Genomic DNA, 20040 nt, shown 5'->3' with positions numbered 1-20040 from the left:
TCGTGTACTGTTTTCAAAATGACCCAGTTTTTACAATTTTGCCCTCCAACGGCTATATCCTTGCAAAGGCTATAAAAAGGAGATCCTAGCTCCATTTTAACTTGATGAAAACATTCTAAAATAGCCTAACACCCATTAACCAATTGTTTTATCATTTTGGGTTTTCAAGCCTCTCACCAAACACTTGTGCGTTGATTTGATCACATTCAAAGTGTTGGATTTAGGATTTTATTGTTTATCTTTGAGAGAGAGTTTGTACTGAGTTTGATTGTATTATTTGCCTATCTAGAGGCTTGAGAGAGTTTAAACTTTCTTTATTTTTATTATACTCACGAAGAGGAGCGGTTCCCTTTGACGCGGTTTGCAAAAAGGGTTCATCTTCTTCGAGGCACCTTGCGAAGAGGAGCAATCACCTTGGAGGCGGTTATGCAAAGAGGTATTGTTCCTCGGAGGCGGTTTGTATAAAGGGGGTTTGTCCCTTGAAGAAGTTAAGTTGTAAAACCAGGAGATTCGGAGTGCGGAATCTCAAATAGTGAAAGAAAATCCCAAGGAAATACCAAGTACTTGGGTAGTAGAGTAGCTCTGGTTGTGACCGAACCACTATACATGATCGCGTCCCCTCCTATCTTCTTCGTCCCTCTTTATGTGATGATTGGTAATATCTAAACCCTTCATTTATGTTAATGCTTAGTTAAACAAGAGTAGATCTATATTACTAAATTGATAAAATTAGTTTTAATATTACGTTTAATTAAGATAAATTTTTAATTACCTAATTCACCTCCTCTTGTGTTGCCTATTGGGATTTCAGCTTGGCTAGGAGTTTTAGAGAAAGAGGTGAGTGGGTATTCTATTTATAAATAACACGTAAGCACTCTTTTTGGAGGATGAATGAAAGAATTACCCAGAAATTGGTCGTTGAGCATAAGGAGGACGGATCCTTCCCTCCAAGTGGATCAAGAGGCCGATCTTCCCTCTTGGAAGATCAACTTCATTACGAGCCGAACCACATTTGTAACAAAGTGGTATCAGAGCGAGGCATGGATGATCCAACAATCGGAAGGTTGGAAGCAAAGGTGTGTTCTCTTGTTATGGGACAAGAGAGAATGATCAAGGCGATGCACGAGATGTTTTCTACTATGAATGTGAAGTTCAACAAGATGCTACTTTCGTTTGGAGTTAACGGTGGCTCCTCCACCCCTTCATATATCCTAATGATATCTGTTAAAAGAGGGGGGGATATCCATCAGAGCACTATGCTAAAAACCTTGTCAGAAATGTTTTTCTTGCAATCCAAACCGGTCCTTACATTAAGAGGCCACCGTATTTTTTTATGTCCCTATGGAGAAAGCAAAAAATGATATGCAAAGCACGAGTTCTTTGTTGGGACGTGTGAACCAAAAGATAACTTGAGCCGACCCTATTCAAATTTTACTCCGAGCGATCTTAGTTTATGATAAAAACTGCCCCACTAAATTAACCATGATCATATCATTCTCCTCTCTATCGTGGAAAGAAAAAAAAAATTCCCATGGAAACATTTTCCTTCAGAAATGTTTTTCTTGCCATCCAAACGGGACTTTAAGGCCTTGGATTGCAAGAAAAAAAAATTTGATGGAAAGTTTTTTCTTAGAATTTTTTTCCTTTCCGTGATTTAGAGCAGAATGATATTTGTTCGGTTCCCCTCTCAGTCTCCACATAGTTATTCTATTATAAATTGACGGTCCATCTATGTAAAAGTTGAATAAGTTGTGTAACAAAAGTAGAAAATTTAAGAAATATTTTTCCTTTCCAAACTTTTCCAGAACCGGGCCGGCTCTGTTTGGATTGCTGGAATATTTAGAAAAAGTTTGTGAAGGAAAAATATTTCTGAAATTTCTTACAATTTTTATACACAAAAAGATAGCTATAGCCAACCCTGTTCAATTTTTAATTAGAGACAGCTTTTATTTATGATGATATCACTCAAGTTAACCACAATCATATCATTTCCCTCTAAATCATGAAAAGAACAAATTTTCCAAGAATTTATTTTCCATCAGAAATGTTTCTCTTGCAATCCAAACAGGCAACGAAATGTTCCTCTAGCGATTGAGGGCAGATCCACTAAGTTATTATAAGATTGATTACATCTACATAAACAAGCTTCATTACTAATGAATCGATTACACTGATGAGAAATGGAGGGATTAAGATCCAAGAAGATGTCCACAATAACGTCCAGAGATAACTGATACTCCATGGATGATTATCTTTGTTCTTATCATTTTCCACTAAAACTTGACTATACTCTATTAAGCATTAGGGAATTGACAAACTCGCCCCCTTTTCTTTACTAAGCCACCCCCTGTAGTGTAAAAAGAGTAGTCCTAAATACACTAAAGAGTGGTGGCTCTGGGAAGAAGGGAGGGAATATATCACTTCCCTATGTATATTCATAGCCTTAACAGAAATAAATATTAATTTCTTAATGTAGTCCTAACATACACCACCCCCACATGGAAAAACAAGATCTATTAGTTTTTCTATAGTTAAATCCCCTCTGTTCAGTTAAGTAGAAAACACAGGAAACAAAACACATGAGAAGATGATTAGATTGAGAGCAGCACAAAACTTGTAGCTGTTCACTCTGAGGATGAGGGCCCACTTAACATCATACAAATCAAAGGTTTAAAAAAGGTTAGATTCATCCTATTGCAGTGATTTTGGAGCTGTGACATATAGATTATGGGACCCAGCAACCAGATCGACGGTCAGGATCACCAAATCTGTGGCCAAGTATGGTCGAGATGGCACCAATGCAACTTCCTCTAATATTTGTTTAGCTGTCCAAGACATGGAGAGAGATGTTAAAGAAGAAAGAGAAATTGAATATTGAAACTTTGCAAGTGACTGCATACATCATTCTAACATACGGATTGTAAAATACTGAAAACTCATTTACAACAACTTCAATTGGTTACTTCTCCATGAAAGGAGTGTTCTTTTACAAGACCATAGAAAAGAGAACAGCTCCCCTTCTAAGCCTTCTCTTCTTTATATTTTCAAAGATAGAATACAAACAGGTAAAGAAATAACTGCATTTTACATCTCCCCTGTAAAACATTCTCAAATATATGATACCATTTTCTCTACCACTTCACATCCAATGTTAGGGCCTCCTGCGGAACAAGTGAACTGAACTTTGTAAAGGAAACATTGGACATTAGATTACTCCACGCAACTGAATCTGATGAGACAAAGGGTTTCATCTTTTTCACCACAAGAGGCTTCAGCCTCTCTGATTCCACCCTAGCCACTATCTCAAACAAAACCCGTTCCACCGTGGGCTTTGTTCTCCATGCCGCTAATGTATCTAGAATTTTATCATTGGGACTCACATCTCTTTCAAGTTTCAGATGGAATCGAACTAAGGTCGATGCTGTAATTTTGGATTTCAAGAATCCCAACGTCTGGTTCTGAAAAATTCTGTCCCCTAAAAAGCTCCTAAGAAGTTTTTCCAATAGAGCCAACCTCGAACTTAGGGAGTGAATTGGGCATGACGGGTTTTTGTTGAAATGATTACTGTAACACTTATCAGGCAATAACTCAACTGTATCCTGAGATAGGAAGGTACTTTTAATATAGGAATTGGGATTATGAGTCCTGTATGCAACTAATGATGCCGAACCCGAGATTTGTATGGTAAGTAATGGCATGCACAAGGAGTATCCAAAAGGGTAAAAATGGTTCCTGGCCTCATTGACCACTGAGCTTCTATTGACTGGTAACCCAAAGTTGGATGGGTGAACAAGGGTGACTCCTTGCGCACCTTCTACTTCGACTGTAATGCCTTCACCAACGAGCAACCTTCTTAGTCCTGTATGTGTAGTGTTCAGCTGCATGCAAGGTCAAGGAATTGGACAATAAATAAGAGTGCAAAGCAGGTAACCATTACTCTTAGAAATTTAAGTTTCAGTGTCAAGAAACACAAATAAAGGCAAATAATAGAGCAAAACACCCAACAAGTAAATTTAAACAAAAGAAAAGGATTAAAAGAATCAATTCAACGAGCAACAAAGCCAGTTATTAACTCTTTATATATGCTTATGTAAGGATGGTGCCAATTTCCTTCCGTTCAATAAGGTAAGCAATCATAAAATTCAGACTTTAAAAGAAATCTTCATAAGGAAAAAAATTGTAATAATATACTATTATATGGTTTTAGTTGCTATTTATTTCCGAAAAGCTATCACCAACCAATATTTACAACAGATGGGAGTGCTACAATTAAAAGATGTGAATGTATACGTATTCGATTATCCTGTACTAGAGATGGGTACGTATACTAGGGAGTTGGGAGACAGAATTTCAACAGATTTCATACACATTATCTGTTCATTTGTTTGATTTTTATTCACTGCCACTGTAACTTTTATTAAGGACATTACTGTGGGGGCTGAGAAGATGCAACGCACAAGCGGTGAGTACTCCTTTAATCATTGTGGGCGGCTCTTCAAATGTTATCAGTTGGGCTCCAAATAAAGCTCCTGGCCCGTGGAAGTTAGCCTTTTTTATAGCAGAAATTAGAGAGGGCTGAATATGTGGGTTTTGGTTGGGCTCTACTGTGATTGTGTATGCGTTTCCCGATGCCTATATTTGTGTATTATTCTTTGGCCTTTAATAATATCATTACGTTACCATTCAAAAAATAAAAAACAATAATTGATACAATGCAGAAGCGTATAAATATCATAAACACAACCACAGCAGACTCAAGTATAATATACATGGCGTAAGGTCATAGATGATCAAACAAGAGGTGCCTGTTGGAGGGAACAGTAAGTTTGAGAAAGGAGTTATGTGATGGCTATGTTTTAACCACAGACCACCAAAGCATGAATTGAAGGAGAGAAACTGTGCACAAAATAAAAGCAAGTTACCACAGATTGAAATTTCGGTTTCGGTGTCGGTTTCAGCCACAACCGAAGCTGAAGACCGAAATTTGGTAAAAAAACAAAAAAAAAAAAAAAGAAGCAAAGTTCGGCATTTTCTGAAATTTTTTTCGATGTAAAAAAAATATTGAAAATTTTAATTTGGCCAAAATTTCCAAAATTTTGGCCGAAATCTGGGCCGACACCGAATCTTTGTACTTTCAGCCCCAGCCGAAATCCAAAATTTCGGTATCTCGGCCAAAATTTAAAATCCTGCAAGTTAGTCAGAATCAATAAAAGAAGCCTCTAAGGGAGAAACGCAAAGGAGCAGTGAAAATAAGCATTATCTGCTCTTAAAATTGCCAATCCCAGAGTTGTAACTCCCTCTGTAAGGAAAATCAAGTGCGCACCCACGCACCCCCCCACCCACCCCCCCAACAACCACCACAACCCAACCCAACTCAACAAGCAAACCTCGCGATGAATATTGCCTTGCCTACTGTCACCCCCTTAAAATGTTGGCACACAGATTGACTTGTGGTGGCACCTTGCACCCTTGCCAATGTGCACTTGGAACATCGAGGTGGGAAGAAGGCCATGGGACCAAGACTTTGGTATGGCCTAGAGCATAGGTGTGGGCTATGCATAGCTTGCACGGGCAAGCATTAGTGGGAACCTAACCTAACTCAAGTATGGACTAGTTGGGCACTGGACTAGTTGGGCACTGGATCAGTGGGCTATGGACTGGTTGGGCACTGGACTAGTTGGGCACTGGACTGGTTGGGCATTGGACTAGTTGGGCATTGGATTGGTGGACACTGGATTCGTGGGCACTGGATCATTGGGCACTGGATCATTGGGCACTGGATGGTTAGCACTGGTTTGCGGGCACTGGCCAATGGGCATTGGCCAGTGGGCGTTGCATAGTGTGCACTGGTTGGTGGGCACTGACTGGTGGGCAACAGATAGGCAAAACCAGGGCACCAGTGTGCATGTGACAATTGGCAAGCGCCTAGGTGTGTTGGCACATGGAAGCAACGGTTGTAAACGGTTATGATTCAAACCAAGGCATAGCTTGGTCGTGTTCAAAAGTTTGGGCACAAGGAGGGCAAAGCAAAGGCAACTGGTGGGCGTTCTTGCACACATGGCAGCGAGGCATTGGCATGTACTTGCACATTGTGAAGACTTCCAAAGGCAATCATGGCTGGGTGGTTAGGCAACTGTTATGCCACATGGTGGCTTGTCATTTGTAAGTGCTTAGGCACACAGATTGTGCAATTTGTATGTAATGGGCGTTTATGTGCAAAATGACCAAGTCTGTTAATGGGCAACAGATAGGCAACAGAAAGGAAGATAGGTTGTTGATAGACAACAGGTATTAGGGGTGCAAGTTTGGCCCTGTCAGCCCTGACCCGCCTTGAGCCCGAACAGGGTCTGGGTTGGATTTTCCAACCCTGAGGGCGGGTCAGGGTTCATTTTTTAGGCCCTGACTTAGGGTCGAATCGGGTTAAGGGTTAATACGTCGGGTCGGCCCGACCCGACCCGACCCTAAGTTTTCTATTATAGAATTTAACCATCTGTGCATATTTCTTTTGCTAATGTTTTCTATTATCTTGGATTGATATTTCTTTAGATTATTATTATTATTTGTCTCTGTTGCCCGTCATGTTGTTGAATTCATATTGTCTTATTTTGTTCCCTTTCTCGGTTTATTGATCATTTTGTTCTATATGATATGTGCGTGTTCCCTTTCTCGGTTTATTTAACCATCTGTTCTATATAACAGTAAAAAAAAATGATAAGTGCTTGCTTTATTTTTGGCACTCTTAACAAGTATTTGCACTAGGGTCAATCAGGGCCAGCCCGGCCCAGCCCAACCCAATCAAGGCCAATCAGGGCGGACCAGGGCCGCGCTGAGCCCTGTAGAGGTTTTCCGGCCCTGACCCAGGGTCAGGGCGGGTCAGGGCCTATATAATGGGATCCGGGGTTGGGCTAGGGTTTTGAAAAACCCGACCCTGTTGCAGCCCTAACAGGTATGCTGTTGATAGGCAACAGATAGGCAACAGTTAGGCAACTGTTGTGAGTTCCTTTGTAATGACTTTTGCCCTAAGAGTTTGAGAAAGAGGATGGCAATCGAGTTGCCAGTGGAGTAGGCATTGTTTGGCCGAATCACGTTAAAAAAGTCTCTTGTGTTGTATTGTGTGTGCAAACTTGAGTGGCTGACTAGTGTAATGCTAGGCCATCACGGACAGCCCCCTTATCGAAGAAATTTTGATTTTTGGTGAGTTGCCCTGTGACACCTACCATAATGCTATGTTTCATCTCAGTCAGTAAAATATGCAGGGAAGGCGAATGGGAGCAGCAACAAACACTACAAATAAATAACATTAGGATCAAAATCTAGGAACAGCGAGATTCAAAGCAGGATTGCCCAACTATGTAGAAGAATTGTGCAACTATTTGCTATATTGCGCACTTTTTTCATACATCTTATCAATAAAAGCACCCCCTGCCTACTGCCTAGGATGACAAGACACAGAAGTAAATTTGATGTTCTTAGTACTAAGGAAAACAAACAAGGAGCACCACTAAATCAGGTTCATCATCAAAGCTGTTCCACTAACTTCCCCAATTCTATGAAAAAAATATCATAAAAATAACACCGACATTTATATCGAGTTTTGTAGGTCTAATCATAATCTAACTGAACTTAGGAAGTGCCGTAAAAGTAAAGGTATTGATGAAAACATTGGAATCAATGAGTACAAATAATTAGATGACATTTGTGAAGGTCAGACTCTGACTCCTTTTTCCTTTTTTGTTTTATGACAACAGTAATAGAATTTGATATGCCATACATGCAGTAAGCATCGATTTCAATATGAGATGTTGCTTAAATCCCACGTTCTCTTAAGTGGAGACATGAAAATAGCCAGAGAACAACTGTAGCAACTAAGCACACCGACAGCAATGCATCACACCCCAAAGGGATCAACACTGACCCCAGTACTAATATCGATATTTCTCCTATTCCAAACAGCATTATTAGTAAAGGACTTCCCTCTACTGCAAGATAGCATTAAAGATGATAAAACATGAAACTTTTCTTTCACGGGAGAGACTGAAGCCAAATAACTATTAAACGGTGACTTTGGTTTACTAGAGCCAGCTCAAGATAAGACCCATCCATCACTCAAGGCATTGTCAGAGTTAACCTAACCAATAGCCAATAAAACTACTTGTAGATTCGAAATGAAGGACCACTAGTGAATCTCTACTAAAGGTCGAGAACAACAAGCATGAAGCCGATGATGCTACAAAGACAGATGAGTTAACTACTTGTCTACCACTAGTTCCAAAGCACCAAGATTACATCGGAATGTGTTCGATGACAAAATTAAATCTCCCAAAAAAGATTGGCTGCCAAAAGTTCCTTGTCTAATGAAAATAACTTGATCAATGGGAAGGACAACCATTCTCTACTCGCACGCGGATCACTTCCACCAAGTCACTCACGACTCCTATGACTATTATTATGTGTTGTCGAGTTCTTTCAACCATGGGAGAATGATGGGGACCATCCCTGGCATTAAAGGGGTCCTTTTGAGTTATAGGGGGGTAACAGAGTCATTTCCCACCTTAACCACTAAGTTCCTTAAGTTAGAGGTATTTTAAAATGGGCCTCACACCTTTATTACAAAAATTTTAAGTTGGAAGGGCAATTCAATCATTGTATTGCTATTTCACTTGTGCTATTAGGTGACCACAAGGGCCAACATGACATCACATGAAATCGTGTCACTAAGTGACCAAGATGGCCCACATTGCAACAAAAGGAGTCCTAGTACTGTTTAGCTTTAAGAGTCCTTGTAATATCATGGTAAGAGTCCATATTTTAGTCCAATAAGAGTCCATAATTTAGTCCACGTTTAGCCTAATCCAAGTGGCAACTTATAAGAGGTTTTGCTTTAAAGTTGAGGTAAATGTAGAAGTCTACTAGCTCCCACATACAATTTCGTGGGGTATGCTTTTATCTTTACATATGTAAGGCCTGTGGCCCTTTATTAATATGAATAGTGAATGAAGACTACTTGTTTGCTTGGGCGTGATGCCTTTGCTTGAAGTATGATGCTATGCCCAATGTTTACTCTAGGAACCTGGAGTGGTTAGATTTCCAGGTTCTTCCCTTCTCTTCTTCACTTCATGTTATTTTCCTTTTTTCTTTCTGCTTCTTTCTCTTTATTCTTTACTCTTCACACTTTAATTTCCAGTTCCTGAAACCTTTCCATTACCAACCTTGATCTGAGATTTTTCTGCGTAAAGAAACCATTCCCATATCTCACTCCAGCCGACCAACTTCCCTACCCCTTTGAACATTGCACCCATCCAAGAACCCTACACTGATCATTTTCCTATACCCAGATCTGCCATAATCCATCATGGCATAGAATTTATTGTGTTAACTCTGCACAATTATTGTCTTCCCTTTCCATCCTACATCAGGTTGGTATCAGAGCTACAATACCTAGTGTTTTCTCTGTTCGTCCCACATCAGGATTTATCTTAGTTAGAGAGGTTTTGATGAAGAGAAATCGAGAGTGGCCTTTCTACAGATCGGTATAGTGCCTCATGCCTATTAAGGTTTCCAGTTTCAATTTCAGTATGTGTTTTGGTTGTGATGGAAATAGAAACATGTCCAAATGGAAATTTTGGCAAAAATCTTAAAAAATTAAGGAAATGTATGGAAGCAAATGCAAATAATGGACATCTGAGATAAAACTGCAGAAAGTGCTAGAAACAGCACAAATACACCCAAAAACCATCACATAACCAAAAAAGGCCACTCATAATGGTTTAACATTGAAAAGCTAGTGATATGCTTTGTTGCACATATATGATAACTCATTACATACTACATTTCACATTAATTCATTTAATTAAATATTTATACATTATGTTAGTGTATGTGTATGCCTAAGGGCATATTGGTCATATGTGTATTTCTCTCTTTATATAAATACATAAGTGAGGGGGAGTCTTCCCAACTCACTATTCTCCTTTTCCTCTCTCTCACATAACACGGTATCAGAGCCCTAGGGTTTCCAATCCCTAGGGACAATCGCCAGCCTCCATCTTCTCCATCTCCTCCAACCTCCACCCAAAGCCACATCCATTTACCGTCCTGTAACCCATCTACCGTAACCCCCCCACGGCAAGCCCCCCTATTTTCCCCCCACGAACCCCCAACCCGTACGTACCTCCAACCGCCACCTCCACCCGTGCATACCCCTCCCCGGTATTCTCAGACCTTTGGTGTGGACTATGGTGAGACCTTTTCTCCAGTTGCAAAGATTCCATATTTCCATGTTCTCCCATCTCTTGCTGTAAATCATGGCTGGCCTCTACATCAGCTGGATGTCAAAAATGCATTTCTTCATGGTGAGCTCACGAAGGACGAAGGAGGTGTACATGGAGCCACCTCCTGGGTAGGTTACTCAGGGGGAGATGTCCTCCTCCGTATGTCGATTAAAGAAACCCATTTACAGTCTCAAGCAGTCTCATAGAGCGTGGTTTGGAAGGTTTAGTGATGCTATCATGCGCTTTGGCATGAAGCAATGTGCAGTTGATCATTCTGTCTTCAGCTGTCAATCTGCAGTTGGTTGTGTACTCTTGATAGTCTATGTTGATGACATTATCATCATTGGCAGTGATTCAGTGGGGATCCAGAAATTGAAGACCTTCTTGCAAAATGAGTTCTCCACCAAAGATTTGGGTCGTCTTAGATACTTCTTGGGCATTGAAGTTGCACATTGTACTAAGGGAGTTTCCCTCTCATAGAGGAAATATGTCTTAGACTTACTTGAGGAGACAGGTTATCTTAGAGTGAAACCTGCTTCAGTTCCCATGGACCCAAATGCGAGGTTACTACTTGAAGAGGGAGACTTATTAGATGACCCAGGCAGATAGAGGAGGCTGGTTGGTAAACTTATCTACCTTACAGTCACACACCCAAATATCTCCTTTGCTGTTGGTGTTGTCGGCCAACATAAGAGTTCACCTCGTACTTCATACTGGGCAGCAGCTCTTCAGATTCTTCGGTACATGAAAGGTGCTCCACGTAGAGGGTTGTTCATCAAGAAACATGGACATCAGAAGATAGAAGGGTACATAGATGCAGATTGGGCAGGATCTCCAGGTGACAGGGGATCTACCACAAGATATTGCACATTTGTGGGAAGTAACCTTATGTCATGGCAAAGTAAGAAACAATATGTTAACTCCAATTCTAGTACAGAGGCGGAATATAGAGCTATGGCCCACACAAGTGGAGAGTTTATTTGGTTACGCTCTCTCTTATCAGAGATTGATTTTTCCCCATCATCTCCTTCTCAGTTATAATGTGACAACAAGGTTACGATTCACATTGCAACAAATCCAGTCTTTCATGAGAGAACTAAACATATCGAAGTTGATTGCTATTACATCCAGCATAGGATTCAAAAAAGAGAGATATGCACAGTATTCACTAGATCGGCAGACCAATTAGCGGATATGTTGACCAAGCCATTGAACAAATCCAAACTGGGTGATATTTGTAGCAAGCTAGGAATGTTTGGCATATACATTCCAGCTTGAGGGGGAGTGTTAGTGTATGTATATGCTTAAGGGCATATTGGTCATATCTATATTTTTCTCTTTATATAAATAAATAAGTGAGGTTGAGTCTTCCCAACTCACTATTGTCCTTTTCCTCTCTCTCACGTAACAGATAATACATACACCACATTTCACATGTAATTCACATAAATATAAGTATGTAACAAATATTGGTATAGTCTACTGTTAGCCCAAGGTTCCCCATGGGTACAACTAATCACCTTTTCCTTGTTGTTTTAATGCTAGCAAACCCAAATTGATTAGTCTTTATGGACTAATGTGTTGCTTTGTAGTATTGTGCCTTAGACAGAAACTCAAATGTTAAACCAAAGTTAACACATCTAGCACAATACAACTCAACACATGACTTGCGGATCAACATGCACAATGAATCAAACGAGCTTGTACATACAGTGGAGACATAATCCTTGGAAGATGTTCAAGTCAAGAGCTCAAGTCAAAGATACCACAAGCATGCCTTGCAAAGTGCCAAAAGAAGCTTGGAGATGAACTAGCATTGATGACCACCTCGTGTACCATTGAAGATGTTCAAAGAATGGAGGAAGTCACAAGAACCAAAGAAAGTTGAAGAGTTCACTCATAAGTTGAAGATGTCCAAGAAAGCGCTAAGGAGCAAAGACAACAAGAAGACTCAAGGTTCTACATTTTATAGATTGTATTGGAGTCCTCTCGTCAAAATGTATTTGCACTTTCAAATGGTTTTCAAATGGTTTTCAAAACAAACTTGACATCTTTAAAAACTACCCACACCCAAAAATGTGTTTGAAAACCTTGGACAAAAGCCCAAAGACCAAACCCCAAAACCCTAAGATTCAAACATGTAAAACTAAGTTTTTAAAACAGGGCCAGTCGACCGGGGTCTCTTGGGCGACCGCGGGATGGATGCTGGAACTCCAGCATCTACGGATAAAAGTGGGCCAATCGACCGAGGCTAGCCCGGTCGACCGCGGATAGGCTTCTGGAAATCCAGAAGTCATCCAGAGAGGTCTCGGCGGTCGACCACCATAGGTTCGGCAGACCGCGACAGGTGTTGGACAAAAAAAAAATGTCCAGAAAGCCCTCGTCGGGCAACCACGACACCCCTAGTCAACCGTGTCAAACGCAACGGTTTGAAAATTCAAAATAAAAAAGAAGCGCCCAATAAGGGCAGCCAACCGCGACACCCCGGTCGACCGCCCCCGTCTAGCAAAGAAGCCGTTGGGGCTTGCGCGACTTGCTTTTTCTTGGCCCGTTTATTACGATTTTGGCCCCAAATGGTAATATCTTTGCTAGGGCTATTAATACCCTATCCTTGACCTTCTAAGCAATCTTTTGCAAGATCATTTCACGTCTTTTTGAGCTTACACTTTCAAATCTAAGGTTTTTAGGTTTATCCTCTTAAATGCTTTGATTTGTGTATTTTACATTCAACAAGAGGATCTCCATAGGGCTTTTATTTGTGTAATCTTTTGGAGTAATTGTGAGCTAATTCATTGTTATATCAAGCCTATCAAGAGGCCAAAAGAGTTCTTCATTTCTTGTTCTTCATTGTAATTGAGGGTCTACGATTCGGCCCATTTACAAAGGTGAATCTGATGCAAAGAGGGTTTGTTCCCTCAAAGGCGGTGTGCGAAGAGGGTTTGTTCCCTTGTAAGCGGAGAAGGTGATTGTACGGTTTGGAGATTCGTCTATAGTGGAATCTCACCATTACTGAAGTACCTAAGGAGATAAACTTGGAAGATTGGAGTAGGTCTTGTTGATATACCGAACCAATATAAAAATCTCTTGTCCATTGTGATGTGCATCTTCTTCCCTCCTTGCATTTAGTGATTGGTAATATCCTAACCTTTACTTTTCATTTTTAACTTAACAAGGGTTAGATTTGTTTTAATAAAGATAAACAAAGCATTTATTGTAGAAACAAGTTTTTCAAATATCAAAAAATTTATTAGACCCAATTCACCCCCCACCCCCTCCTCTTGGTTTGCCTATTGGGATTTCATTTGGTATCAGAGCAAAGGCTCTTAAAGAGGTTTTTTATTCAAAAACCTACAAGAGAAAGATCCATTCGCAATCTAATGGCATCTAGGCTTCCTAGCTTTAATGGAACCGACTTTGGATCTTGATCGATCCAAATGAGGTCTTATCTAAAGGGTCTAGACAATGACTTGATAAAAATAATTTAAAATGGTTTCACCTTATGCAAATCCAAAAGAATTAATCAATATGACAAAAAATTGTTTGCTCTAAACTTTAAAGCCATGAATGCATTATGTTGTGCTTTACCTTCCTATTTATTTAATAAAATCTCATCTTGCAAGAGTGCTAAAGAAATTTGGGACTTGCTTGAAAATAATTTTAAAGCTACTTGTCTTATGGTTTTTGAAGATAATGGTAATGGTGAAAATGTGTGTGAATCTCAAAATCTTAATGAACTGATAAATGTGAAAAATTAAAGGATGCTTTAAATTTTGAACTTCTAAAAAATGAAAAATTCAAACACTCTATCTCTAATGAACTTTTAGAATCGGAAAAAGATTATCAAGATCTATTAGATGAAGAAAATGAGTTAATTAAAAATAATAAGAAATTGGAAAAGGAAATAGAGGAATTGAAATTAAAAGAAGAAGAACTTAAAATAAACTCATCTCATGAATTAAATGTTCTAAAAGAAGAAATCTATGAGATGAAGATTAAAAATAAAGAACTTGTCCTAGATAACCACAAGCTACAAGAAGAAAAAGGTAAACATTTTTGTGAGCATTCTTGTGGTTCATCATATTCATCTATCTATTCATATGCATCTTGTGATTATTGTGGTAGATTTGGAGATTACAAATCTAGATGTAGGTTTAGATTTGTAAAAAGTTACAAGTTTGTATAGATTAGAAAGGATGCATTGTATAAAACAAACTTGAATGGACCCAAGCTTGTTTGGGTTCCAAAACCCCTCACTTGAATCTTAATCATGATTGGATTTTAGATTTAGGGGTTTGTGCTTAAATGTTAAATCTTTTGAAAATTGATTGCTAGATATAAATTACAAATCTTGATTGATCATCTTGTATCCAGATTGTGCATGAATAGGTATATCTTTTGTAATTTTGTATATGCTATACTTTTAAAATAGATTGATCTCTTTATATCTAGTTATAAGGGCTTCATGGACTATATCATTTCAAAATGAATTATAGATACAAATATGCCAATCTTGCTTGATCCTTGTGTATCTATAAAGTAGTGTTCATACCATTTGTAACACTCATCTTGCGTGATTAATCTTATAAATTCATGTTATTGTGCCTAGGAGAACACATTCACTTATAATGGTATGACCATGTACTCAGATCTAAGTACTTTGTATCTCACTTGAAACTTCTCATGCACTTAGTACCCTCATTGACCCATAAGAATAACTTAGATTAGTTCAAGCTAGGTTCCTAAGTATTATCTTGCTATTGCTACACTTTTATATTTTAGAGCTGTTGATCATATCATTCTAGCAAACATAAAAGAAATAGAATAAAAATAGAAAATAGAAGAAATGATAGAAAATCAAGAAAAATATATAAATATTATGTCTAAGCAAAATCATTGTAAATCAAAACCTTAGACTTTTCTAAATAAACAAGGTTGGATAAAAACACAAAACTTAGTGAATTTCCAAAACTATTGTTAATATCATGAGAAATTCATAAGTTGATTCATTAGTCCAAGATGTTTATTATTCATTAAACACTCTTGAATATCCTTGGCTTTTGATATTATCCCCTTTAACTCAAAATTTTAGATCATTTAAGGGAAATTTAAGACTTGGTTCAATGTGAGAAATACATGTGAGTTATCTTGACTTTTCATTGAACTACTCATGTCTAAGAGCTTCAATATGATCATTTATTTTAGAGCTGCAACTCGGGTCGGGTCGGGTTTTATCACGTTGACGCAATTTTTTAAGGAAAATTCTTGTTTGGCAAGGCAACTCAACTCATAGAAGCAGAAATTACACTCACATTACACTTGAATCAAACAATGATGTGATTACACTCACATTACACTTGAATCAAACAATGCTGTAATCAAACAATGTTGTAATTACAATCAAACAATGCTGAATCAAACACTTGAATCAACTCAACTCATAGAAGCAGAAATTACACTCACATACAATAACAGTGGGTGCGTGGGTTTTAACTTTTAACTTTTAACTAACAATAGAAAAAAATGTACATACTATAACTTATGTAACTCGGGTCCGGTCCGGTCGGGCCCCTTCAAACCCGGCTCGACCCAAGATTCATACGGGCGCTTTTGAATGCTCGACTCGGCTCGACCCGAAACCCATGAAACTTGAACCCAACCCAGGCTATTTTCGAGTCGAGTCGATGCGGGTCGGGTAAAACCCGGCTCGAGTTGCAGCCCTAATTTATTTATGACATGTAACTCACTTGTTTTGAAATAAGTCTAAGAATAACATAAAATACTCAAACAAGTAAAATTTGATTAAAGTATGTGAAGTGATAAAATCTTTAATCATCCTGACACCCTTCACAACAAGCTTATGTGCACAAGAAAAATAAAAACCTAATTAAAATCTCAAAGTGTGCACATTTGAACACATGGTCACTATGGAGTGTATATGATGCAATATAGCATTCATATGACCTTGATTTGTTCACAAGAATTATTGAACTTGAAAGATAAAAATACTTGTGAACTTCAAACTAAAGAGGGATCATTAAATAAGATAATCACTAAAACCCCCTTAGTTAAAGGCATATGATCTAAAGTGAGATATACACACTGTGCCTATATATATGTGATCTATATATTTTAATATTTAAATATTCTTGGAATAGATCACTATAGAGTTTTGAGTGATTTAATAATATGAGAAATCTAAAGTCACTCAAATTTGTATCTCATGAGTTCATTGCAAATTGTGAACATCATCAAAATCATGAGATTATGCCTAAAAAGCTAAAAATGAGATGTATATAATTGGCTTTAAAAAAGAAAAATTGAAATGAAATGTGTTTTGATAATCACACTTAATTAATTAATTTGATTTAATCCATCAAAACACATCTAACAAGCTAATAGGGAACATAAAAATGAAAATGAACATTCCCTAAAGTTCAAAACTAGTCTGCCTCTAGTAGGAAATCTTAAAAGAACTAGTTGTGCTCACTATAATATAGTTGCTTGTCCGAGGATAACATGGTTAGATGGTCAAATTTACTTTCCTAGGTGTTGTTCATTTGCTGAAACTAAAACACTCTATAAATGTGATATCACCCCTTGATTGATATTAGCTGGATGGCAAATATGTTAAACCCTAAATTTAAAAGACAATCAATCGGTGCTCATGCCTTCTCTTGAAGGAACAATACAATCACCTTAATTAAAACATCTAATCATTTGGCTAAATGCCAGCATCTAAGCCTTAACCAGTCTTATGTGCTTTAACTTGATGTATATGTATATACTTATATGTAAGCATTTATTCAGGGGGAGCATGAGTTGCTAGGATGTCTCAGCACCTCACTTGATATCATTTGAGTATCCTTAGCAAACATGTAATTGTAGCCCAATGGTTGTTTTTCAACTAATCACTTCACAAACCCTTGGTGACTGTGTTGAACAGCCCTCTAGATTCATACTCTGTATGAGTCACTAATAAAGGGGAAGCTATATATGTAATATATGTCCTCTTTCTGTCTTATCATATGTTGTTTGATACGTCTATTACATTAGATGTGATAAGTACACTCATTTGGAGCCTTGTTGCTCCATATGTGTTGTAGGTGGGCTTGTCTTCTGTTCTTATTTTTAGATCTATCATTTCTGTACAAGACAAAAGCCCATAGTCTGAGCTGTAATGTCACATCCTCTTAGGCTTTAGACTTATCTTGGATGGCATAATATGTATATCACCTCTGCCAATGATAAGTACCTTATTTTATGTACCTTATCTTGAAAATTCTCTAGAATTCTCCTTCATAGGATTCTGCTTCAGTTGATCATCTCGTTTCCTATTAATTCACACTCTTGTATGTGCTTTTGAAGCTAAGTACATCACTTACCATGATAAGATCCATTGGCTATGAACTCATTGTCATATCTGTAGCCATTTTGTATTGTCATGCCCTGCCTTATAGGTTTTATTCAAGGCAAATGACAAATACTTAGGAGCAGAGCCAAATTGTCGTATTCTCATGTTTATATGGACTATAGTGATATACTCACATTGTCCATTTCCCCATTAGTTGAGCTTAAAATGCATATCTTATAGATAAAAAAAATTGCTTTTCATGCACTGTACTTGCTAGAACTCTATGATAAGCATTAAGTGAGTTTAATATGTCATATCATCATTAGTTTCATGGGCTATAAAAGTAGTTTATAGTATATATCATTTCCCTATGCCCATCCACAGCTCTAAATGAGACCAAACATAGGAATGTTTCAGATTTCTCTTATCATGCATATTTCACTTTTATCATCTCATATCCATGATAAGTAGATAGGGGAAGTAATGATTGCACTGCTTTGCCCTATATATTGAACTTTAACTGTTAAAACCTTCATTTTTGTTGCTGCCAAAAGGGGGAGAATTTTGGCATTGATTAGGTAGTCCATGTTCTATATGCATTTCTAGCTTTACATTGCCATATTACATTTGTGCATATAGTGAGGGAGAGCAAATGCTTCATTGTTTATATCATTTTATGCTTATTTATCTATTCTTTTAATATCTCCTACCTCCTAATCAATTTGGTTCGCCATCACCAAAAAGGGGGAGATTGTTAGCCCAAGGTTCCCCATAGGTTCAACTAATCACCTTTACCTTGTTGTTTTGATGCTAGCAAACCCAAATTGATTAGTCTTTATGGACTAATCTGTTGCTTTGTAGTATTGTACCTTAGAGAGGAAACTCAAATGTCAAACCAAAGTTAGCACATCTAGCACAATACAACTCAACACATGGCTTGTGGATCAACATGCACAATGAACCAAACGAGCTTGTACATACATTGGAGACATCATCCTTGGAACATGTTCAAGTCAAGAGCTCAAGTCAAAGATCCCACAAGCATGCCCTGCAAAGTGCCAAAAGAAGCTTGGAGATCAACTAGCATTGGTGACCACCTCATGTACCATTGAAGATGTTCAAAGAATGGAGGAGGTCACAAGACCCAAAGAAAGTTCAAGATGTCCAAGAAATTGCTAAGGAGCCAAGACAACAAGAAGACTCAAGGTTCTACATTTTATAAATTGTATTTGAGTCCTCTTGTCAAAATGTATTTGCACTTTCAAATGGTTTTCAAAACGAACTTGACATCTTTGAAAACCACTCACCCAAAAATGTGTTAGAAAACCTTGGACAAAAGCCCAAAAACCAAAGCCCTAAGATTCAAACATGTAAAACCAAGTTTTTAAAACAAGGCCAGTCGACCGGGGTCTCCCGGGCGACTGCGGGATGGATGCTGGAACATCTACCAGATAAAAGTGGGCCAGTCAACTGAGGCTACCCCGATCAACCGCGGATAGGCTTCTGGAAATCCAGAAGTCATCCAGATGGGTCTCGGCGGTAGACCGTCATAGGTTCAGCAAACCGCGGATAGGTGTTGGACAAAAAATAAAAATGTTCAGAAAGCCCTCGGTGTGCAACCACGACACCCCTGGTCGACCGCGACGGTTTGAAAATTCAAAATAAAAAAGGAGCGCCCGATAAGGGCGGGCGACCGCGACACCCTGGTCGACTGCCCCAGTCTGGCAAAGTAGCCGTTGGGGCTTGCGCAACTTGCTTTTTCTTGGCCCGTTTATTACGGTTTTACCTCAAACGGTAATATTTTTGCTAGGGCTATTTATACACTATCCTTGACCTTCTAAGCAATCTTTTGCAAGATCACTTCACATCTTTTTGAGCTTACACTTTCAAATCTTTTTTAGGTTTATCCTCTTAAATGCTTTGATTTGTGTATTTTACATTCAACAAGAGCATCTCCATAGGGCTTTTATTTGTGTAATCTATTGGAGTGATTGTGAGCATTATCATTGTTATATCAAGCCTATCAAGAGGCCAAAAGAGTTCTTCATTTCTTGTTCTCGTTAACAAAGGTGAATCCGACGCAAAGAGGGTTTGTTCCCTCGGAGGCGATGTGCAAAGAGGGTTTGTTCCCTTGGAGGCGGAGAAGGAGATTGTACGGCTTGGAGATTCGGCTAGAGTGGAGTCTCACCATTAGTGAAGTACCTAAGGAGACAAACTTGGAAGAGTGGAGTAGGACTTGTTGATATACCGAACCACTATAAAAATCTCTTGTTCATTGTAGTGTGCATCTTCTTCTCTCCTTGCATTTGGTGATTGGTAATATCCTAACCTTTACTTTTCATTTTTAACTTAACAAGGGTTAGATTTGTTTTAAATTTTAATAAACATAAACAAAGCATTTATTGTAGAAACAAGTTT

The 20040-nt window shown here is 38.4% G+C and overlaps 1 protein-coding gene across 1 annotated transcript in view; it reads right to left on the bottom strand.

Moving 5' to 3' along the window:
- Positions 1–2849: 2849 nt before the first annotated feature.
- Positions 2850–20040, bottom strand: part of LOC143851808 (signal peptidase I) — a 39740-nt gene continuing 22549 nt past the window's right edge. The window contains exon 3 of the mRNA XM_077361296.1: positions 2850–3878. Within this exon, the coding sequence (XP_077217411.1) occupies positions 3132–3878 (747 nt within the window). The 3' untranslated portion in view covers positions 2850–3131. The remainder of the gene's footprint in view (positions 3879–20040) is intronic.

This window comes from Tasmannia lanceolata, unplaced genomic scaffold, assembly GCF_043159265.1.
Source record: "Tasmannia lanceolata isolate RefF3 unplaced genomic scaffold, GAP_Taslan_0.1 ptg000018l, whole genome shotgun sequence".
Taxonomy (NCBI): Eukaryota; Viridiplantae; Streptophyta; class Magnoliopsida; order Canellales; family Winteraceae; genus Tasmannia; species Tasmannia lanceolata.
The sequence above is the reverse complement of the archived record's forward strand: the minus strand, read 5'-3'. Positions and strand labels throughout refer to the sequence as shown.